General features: G+C 42.3%; 1 protein-coding gene across 1 annotated transcript in view; it reads right to left on the bottom strand.

Annotated features, from left to right (window-relative positions):
- Window positions 1-304: 304 nt before the first annotated feature.
- GNB5 (G protein subunit beta 5) overlaps window positions 305-8805 on the bottom strand; it is a 32488-nt gene continuing 23987 nt past the window's right edge. The window contains exons 10-11 of the mRNA XM_035131989.2: window positions 5994-6160; window positions 305-4873 (exon numbers count right to left, since the gene is read on the bottom strand). Of these exons, the coding sequence (XP_034987880.1) occupies window positions 4862-4873; window positions 5994-6160 (179 nt within the window). The 3' untranslated portion in view covers window positions 305-4861. The remainder of the gene's footprint in view (window positions 4874-5993; window positions 6161-8805) is intronic.

Raw genomic sequence — 8805 nt, 5'->3', positions numbered from 1 at the left:
TATGAGCATGTATTATACTTGTATGAGCATGATTTTAAGATGAATTATACGGTGACTGATTCATTAGAAACAAAATGTTTTAAACTGTTTAACTGGCTGAGAGTGAATTCCTCAGAGCAAAGTTTCAGTGAATTCAATGACATTTACTCTCATGTAAGTGTATATACAATTGTAGCCAAATAACGTTGCATTTCACTTTCTCTGTGCACAATGTATCTTCAAAACACATTTGAAACATTTTCTTTGCCACAAATAATCCTGGGCACTGTAGTTTAGCCCTCACAGAATTCCCAGAAACCTTTAATGAACTACAGTGCCCAGAATTATTTGGAGGGGGATGTGCTTTAAAAATATAGGATGTACACAATCTTAGTCTAGACTAAGGCAATACTGCAATCCTATACCAAGGTATCTGGCAGTAAGCCCCACTGAACCTGGACTTCCTTTTGTAAGGCGTGCATAGGCTTGTGTTGCACAAGATTAAAAAAAAAAGTCTTCATACTGAGAACACATGGCAAAATAAACAAGCGGTTGCATCATCAAAAAGCATTCAGAAACAATCAAAGAGCCAAAGATTCTCAATATGTAAAATACAATTTATTATACTGAGGCCATTCATAACTATCAACACAATATATTCCATTCAAAACTCAAAATATATCATCAATAAATACTGCCTAATCAAAGTGTGCAGTGTGTCAACTTAGTTATTGCACAATGAACTCTTAACATTTACAGTTTTTTTATAGTGCATTCTGATTTGTTACAGGCATAAGCACAGAAATCCATTTTCCAAACCAAAACCATGGGAAGTGATTTGTCAAGGTCTGCAAAAGACTCAGTATGTTCCCATGGAACAACAAAATACCAGCTACACTACATATTTGCTTATGCAGCTAGAAACCTTCATATCTAGTATAAGTATATTTACATCTCCCTTTTTCATATTTAAATATATATATATGTATATATATTTTAAAAAACAAAAAACAATGCCCTATTAGTGAATTTCAGATTGTGGGCTGAACTACTAGCTACCAAAAGCTCAATAATTTAAATCTGGACTGAAGCAATATAATTTACACTTTCTATATTATTAGACAGTATCCCTTACAAAGAGCTAGCATTTGGAGAGCTTTGGTGCTGCCTTAGAACTGCCCTCACTGCATTCAGTGCAAACATAACTTTTTCCACTTCCAGGGTGAGTTCTGAAAAAAATAAAATCAGTTTTTTAAAAAATAAAATAAAAACCTGCAGCCTGGTTAATCTTGAACTAGGAAAAAGCCAGTTGTGGGGGGCACCAATTGGCTAGCATTTATGACATTACTAACTGCAGAGGCATTTGACTAGTGTACTTCTCTGCTTGTATTTTCAGCTCATAGAGGCACCAGGTTCCCATGCTGCTTTTATCAGCTGAGTTGGAAGAAGCGAAAGTGGAGTCTTCTTCTTTCTCCCTGCCTCCAGCAGGAAAGTAATGGCATGCAACCTGCTTTTTCCCTGCTCACAACTGGGGTTGCTTTTTCAGCATGGAAAGATGCCAGACTGAGAAATACTCATTTGTTGATTTTTCCCATCTAGGACATAGAAAACTGTCTTACATAGAGTCTAAGCATTGGTCCACCTAGGTTAGAGGAGCGTAAACTGTCTGGCTCTCCAGTATTTTAGACAGCCATCTTTCCCAATCCTTCTTGGAGATGCTACTCTGCACTTTGCCACTAATCTGTGCCCCATTCTCTGTGTTTTATGTACAAAGTTTCTGTTCATAAATAAGATAGTAACCTTAATTCACCAGTCCCTTTTACAAAAGACCACATTCACAATGAACTGTAGTTTAGCATGATGCGGATAAGTCTAGCCTCCTTAGGAACTTGTGTGCATGGCTAGAAGATGGGAGTTTGGGAGCTTTTGTATCTAGTCAGCTGTAGCTAATTGTGTGTTGTTGTTTTTTGGGAGCAGCAAACTGTGGTTCATACCAAGCTTCATATCTAGTTTCAAATAAGCTCAATGTCAAACCATAGTTTCTGAAGCACACATGCTAAAATTAACTATAGCTAAGTGTTCATCAAAGTTCTGCAAGGGAAGAGGGTGGGGAAGGGGGTGTCAAGAGGTCAGACTTGTTCATGGTGTGTAGGGATGGGAAGCTTGTGGCCCCCGAAAATGTTTTGGGGCTGCAACTCACATCAAGCCCAGTCAGGGATGTTAGGAGTTGTAGTCCAACACCTGGAAGGCCACAATGTCCAAATACAACCACTCTAATGACCAGGTAGGGTGCTCAAGTTCTAACTAGGTTGGTGTGCTTACCCTTTAGGGAATTTTGTTTGCCAATCAATCATTCATATCCACGTGTTGTGTAAAAGCTTACAGTACATTTCTCCAATAACTATTTGCCAATGACTCCAGTGCCGTCAACTCATAAATGGATTTAGTGAGTACCTAGCATTTAGCATTTTTATAATTAACATAAAATCCCTCCAGTTACATAATGCAAACTTTCCAAGGAAACAAATGACTAGCATTTCACAAGCATATACATTAAAACTATTTTTCATTTCAATTTTGCTGCACGCTTAAAAGTTGTTGCAGTTCAGAACACAAAGATTATATTGCTGCATCTATAAACAGTTAAAAAAGAGACTGAAAGGATTCTTCTTACAAAAAAATACACTTTTATATAACACCCATGATCTTCAACAGGAAATTTTGTGGCTTGGTAGGACTGGATCCTGGAAATAGCTAACTTAAATGCAAACTTACTTTATTTTTAAACTGAGTTGAGCAAAGCAGTAAAGTGTAGTGTCAAAGTATCGTTTTCCAATTCCTCAACCATGGTGAAAGAGATTGGGGAAATGGTACATCTGCATTCGGTGTAAGTTTATGAAGGATCTGCCCCAATTTTATTACCTTTTTAGTAACAACCAGCTGATACTGAGTGCAATCCACACCCAACAGAAACAAATGGCCTAAAAAAAACCATTGATTTTTAAATTAGTCTGAATTGCAATAGTGTTTTTCTTTTTAAAAAAGCTTCACAACCAAGCTTCAGTATGCAACCAAGGAATGTTTCAAGAGTCGGGGCTCATTCAGTTGCTCCATATAAGCTGAGAGTTCTGGAAGGGTGACAAAGTGTGCTTCTTCTCCACAATGGTTTGGAGCAGGGATGGGTCTCCTGTGAGACTCTAGACCAGTGTTTCCCAAACTTGAGTCTCAAGCTGTTGTTGGACAACAAATCCCATCATCCCTAGCTCATACCTGCCAAGTCCTGGATGGAAAAATCCGGGATCGGCAGCCCGCAACACCGGACGTTGCATAGACGCAACGTCCGGTGGCGCTTTGCCCTTCTATGGGCACCAGAAAAGTCGCTTCTACGCATGACCGGAAACGCGACTTCCGCCGCCGCCATTTACTGGTGCCCATAGAAGGGCAAAGCGCCACCGGAAGTTGCGTCTACGCGTTTCCGGATACGCGTAGAAGCGACTTCCGGCGCAGGCATTTTCTGGTGCCCATTGAAGGGCAAAGCGGCACCAGAAAAATGGCCGCCGGCAGAAGCCAATTTAAGGGAGAATAACGGGATAAAAACCTATACGGGAGACCGCCGGGAAGCAGTAGGAAAAAAGGGGGTTTCCTGGTGAAAACGGGATACTTGGCAGCTATGCCCTAGCTAGCAGGAACAGTGGTCAGGGATGATGGGAACTGTAGTCCGAAAACAGCTGGAGACCCAAGTTTGGGAAACCTTGCTCTAGACACTGCTGGATTCCAAATCCCATCAGGCCCAGCCAGCATAGGCAATGATCAGGATGATGGAGGTTGTAGTCCAGCCACACCTGGAGGGCCACAGGTTCCTCATCCCTTTTTCAGCAGGGGGCCGGTCCACTGTCCCTCAGACCTTGTGGGGGGCCGGGCTATTTTTTGGGGGGGGGGATGAACGAATTCCTATGCCCCACAAATAACCCAGAGATGCATTTTAAATAAAAGGACACATTCTACACATGTAAAAACACGCTGTTTCTCGGACCGTGCGCAGATTTAGGCTGGATTTAGAAGGCGATTGGGCCGGATCCGGCCCCTGGGCCTTAGTTTAGCTACCCATGTCTTATATGAATGAGGGCAGGTTGTTTCATATCAGGACCTGCCCATGCACTCTTCTCACATCACAATAACACTCTCCCATTTTATTTTCACAACTCCTCTGTCAGGTAGGGTAGATTGAAAGATATTGTATGGCCATAGCTCACCCAGAGATTCCTGGCCAGGGGATTTGGGCCTGGGTCTTCCCAGTCCTAGTTCGACATACCACACTGGTGTGAGATCTTCCTATTATGGAAAACACAGAAGGACAGGGAGAGGAAGGGCAATCCTTCATATTTTCTCCTTAGTGGCTTCCATGGAACAAGAGAATGAACCCTCAGATACTCTGGTTTTCTTTCCAAGTTGACTTCAGGAAGAAATGCAATTACACGCAAGTGCTAGATACATAATGTGTCATGAAATACTAGATTCTGTTCCAACAGTTATTTTGACAGAGGTCTGTCTCGGAGAATTATTAAACCATTTCTTTTTTTAAAAAAAGGTAGTTTCAAAAACAGAAGTAAAAACAGCTGCTTCTTATTATTATTATGCCACACATAGATTCCCCACCCCACCCCCCACTGTATGATAAAAGTATATTACCTTTTCTAACCAATAGTGAGTGTGTCTGGGCAACAACATGATAAAACACTGACAATGTCGCATTCAATCTTTCAATTATCACTCTGTTGCATTTCCTTTCGTTATTGTAGCTTTTCCTTTTTCCGATCCGAGGTGTTCATTTCCCCCCCATCTCATTACAATTTTAACACGTATCTGCCAACAGCACTGGGGGTTAAGCCCAGATCTAGAGAGAGAGAGAGAGAGAAGTCAAATGATGATGAGCATCAAAAAAAGGTTGCTTGGGGTTTTCTAAAACAACCTGCTTATGTAACAACGGGAACGGCAATGCTTCTCTTAGGTTCATTCATATATCCACTTAAGGATGCTGTTGTTGGGAAAACTTTGGCCTTCCAGATATGACCGAAATATAATTCCCATCAGCCCCAGCAAGCATGGCCAATGGCCAGGGATGATGGGAGTTGTAGTTTAGCATCACCCAAAGGCCAAAGGTTCACAGCAGCCTCCAACAGAGGAGAGTCTACCACCTCTCGTGGGAGTCTGGTTTTTATCATTATTAATTTAAAGGAGCGTCTCCACCCCCATCGTTCTGCCCGGAAACTGAGCTCCAACGCCAAGGGCCTTCTGGCGGTTCCCTCACTGCGAGAAGCAAAGCTACAGGGAACCAGGCAGAGGGCCTTCTCGGTAGTGGCACCTACCCTGTGGAACACCCCCCTCCCATCAGATGTCAAAGAGATAAATAACTACCTGACATTTAGAAGACACCTGAAGGCAGCCCTGTTCAGGGAAGTTTTTAATGCGTGACATTTTAATGTATTTTAAATGTTTGTTAGAAGCTGCCCAGAGTGGCTGGGGAAACCCAGCCAGATGGGAGGGGTACAAATAAATTATTATTATTATTATTATTATTATTGTTATTATTGTTATTATTGTTATTATTATTAATCTCTGGATCTATTAGAAAACATTCCGTAGTGTCTGCACATAGAAGCTTCTTAGAAACTGGGCTTCTAGCATTGCAAACTCCGGCTCCCTGCAATTGATTACCAGCAACAATTGAGGCAGGTGACTAATGTTACAGTGTTTAGGTGCTTGCCAAAGACATTTTTGTTTAAGAAGGATTTCCCAGAGGTGTGACGAAGTTATTTATGGAACAATTATATAGCTGAATAAATTTTTTTAGAGGGTTTTCAAAACCTGTATTTCTCTTGTTCTCTGATTCAACGACTTTACACTACGAAGCTGGCTATAAATGCATTTTCATTAATAATACTATTTCTGATTAATCATAGGAGATGCTGATTTTGGGGAAAGAGGGAGGTTTCGGAAGAACAAAGAGCCCTTACCCTTAGAGTGTGATCCCAGGATCCTGAGCAGAAGGCCGTCCCGTCAGGCGAAACCCTCAAAGTGCTAACTCGATTCTCATGGCCAAACAGGATAGAAACACGAGCCCCTTTCAGAACATCCCACACGTTTATGGTGTAATCATTGTAGCCAGCAAATAGTAAGCGGCCTGCAGAAGGAATTAATAAAGAATGGTGGCATTACATGAACAACGACATTTCCAGGGCTTATATACAGTGGTACCTCGCTTTCCAAACGCCTCCATAGTCAAACGTTTCAGAACTCGAAAGCCGAAAACCCGGAAGTAAATGCCTCGGTTTTCGAATGCGCCTCAGAAGTCGAACAGGAAACGCGGCTTCCGTTTTGACTTTTCCGTATTGAGGCTTCCATTTTGAGGCTTCCACTTTCAGTTTTCAAACATTTCAGAACTCGAACGGACTTCCGGAATGTATTACGATAGAAAACCGAGGTACCACTGTACCCTGATTTTTAGCAAATAATGTTTCCAAGGAAGCACATAGACGAATCTGCACATCTGGGTCAGCCAGTGGTTCCCCAACTTTTTCTTTCTTTTCTGGACCACTTAATGATTTTTCTGCTTGTTGCGTAGCAACTGAAATTCACTGTGCACCTGCATGTATTTTTATGGCTTCTTTTGTGTCTTATATATTGCATTTTATTGCAAGCCATAGAATTCAAATGCAGCCTATGCAAGAAAATAAGCAATTAGCATACAACTGAAAGTCAATATGAACATTTGACGTAAAGGATGCGCCATCTTCTGCCTCCATCCACAAATACACAGACATCCTGAGGACCAGCTGAATTATGCTTTACTCCTCTTAGATCTAACCATGACCCCCCATGGTTTCATTTTGCTCTAGCAATCGATAAGCCCAGATCAAACTGTGGCTACAGAAAGAGGTTTGTTGGAACAAAATGAACTACAAGCCCTGGTTTAGATACAATGCAAAGCCATGTATCATGGTTTGTTTTCTGGGGAGGAATAAAGTGGGCACAAATCACTTGTGATTATGGCTAGTGAACCTGGTTTATGGCTTAATGTGGTGTGCAAGCAAGGATACGGGTGGTGAAAAGAATTACCGGTATAACAGTAAACACAATTAAAAACAGATTCAAAGGCAGTCACAAAACACACTGACCATCTACTATGCAATGGTCTGAGGACTTTTAGCTGCCCCTGCTACATTTGAAGGTATTTCTTAAAGCTTCTTAAAGCTTCATCCAGATATCTGTTCAGGACATTTGAACATAGCTGCCAAGTTTTCCCTTTTCTCGTGAGGAAGCCTATTCAGCATAAGGGAATTTCCCTTAAAAAAAGGGAGAACTTGGAAGCTATGCATTTGAATGGTGTATCAACTTAGATATTTAAAATGAGATGGATGTTTGATGGTTAATGTACCAATAATGTGAGGTGTTGTTTCCTTTTCCTCTTTCCTTTCCCCCATTTTTTCTTTTTGTTGTTGATAAATTGCTATGTATATTTTAAAAAATTAAAAGAAAAAGAGGCAAAACAAAACCAGACTTCCATATGCAAACCACTGGGGACAGAAACTACTGTTCCCACATAAAGCAGGGACTAAAAATGGGTATCATATTGGGTGGGGAGTGGTGTAGATTTGTAAATATTTGAGGTCCAGTTGTATGTGAAATAGACTTGGTTTTAGTGACCCCTCCCTCCTTCTTTTTTTGAACTGTAGTTATTTTTATAAAGTAAGAGTACTGGTCAGGTGAGTTTACACTGAATAACGTGGGAAGTTTTTGTTTTTAAAAAATTATACAGCATTTGTATATTGATTGATGAATTCAGGCTGCTGAGCTTTGTATTAGAAATTGTCGTAATAACATTTTGTGTGTGTTAAAAAAAGCAGTAACTAAAATTAGGAATTGAACAGAGTTGCCAAGTCACGATTTCAAGGGTTGCGGAGTCTTCCTTCTCCACCCATTTCTGAGGAAGGAAAGGGCCCAGCTGCTGCCCTTTGACACATCTGCCTTCCTTTTCAAACAATCACTGATGGGGAATAGGCAAAGGAACATCAAGGAAATGACAGTCTCACAACTGTGCAGCCAGACTCCTCAACTTCAGGGGATGAGGGCAAGGGCAAGGAAAGGGGGAAAGGGCAAGGGCAAGCAGAAGGGGAAGGCGTGCAGGGCCCAAGACCAAAATGCTCTCAGATGAATGTGCTGTGCCAGTCTGAGAATGCAGCACTGCCATCGTCTGACCTGGGAGGACTCAGCTGCAGGAGACTTAGGAAGACCTGAGGCTCCTAAGCAGCATCTTGTAGCAAAGATGGTAAGGTAAAGGTAAAGGGGCCCCTGACCGTCAGGTCCAGTCGTGTCCGACTCTGGGGTTGCGGCGCTCATCTCGCTCTATAGGCCAAGGGAGCCGGCGTTTGTCCACAGACAGCTTCCAGGTCATGTGGCCAGCATGACAAAGCTGCTTCTGGCGAACCGGAGCAGCACACGGAAATGCCGTTTACCTTCCCGCCGGAGCGGTCCCTATTTATCTACTTGCACTTTGATGTGCTTTCGAACTGCTACCGTAGGTGGGCAGGAGCTGGAACCGAGCAACAGGAGCTCACCCCGTTGCAGGGATTCGAACCGCCGACCTTCTGATCAGGAAGCCCTAGACTCTGTGGTTTAACCCACAGCGCCACCTGGGTCCCTTGTAGCAAAGATGGTGCTGACCTTTAAAGCCCTAAACAGCCTCAGCGCAGTATACCTGAAGGTGGGTCTCCACCCCCATCATTCAGCCCTGAGGTCCAGCTCTGAGGGCCTTCTGGTGGTTCCCTC

Source organism: Zootoca vivipara, chromosome 14 (assembly GCF_963506605.1).
Source record: "Zootoca vivipara chromosome 14, rZooViv1.1, whole genome shotgun sequence".
Classification (NCBI taxonomy): Eukaryota; Metazoa; Chordata; class Lepidosauria; order Squamata; family Lacertidae; genus Zootoca; species Zootoca vivipara.
Note: the sequence above shows the minus strand (reverse complement) of the source record. Positions and strands in the feature narration are given on the sequence as shown.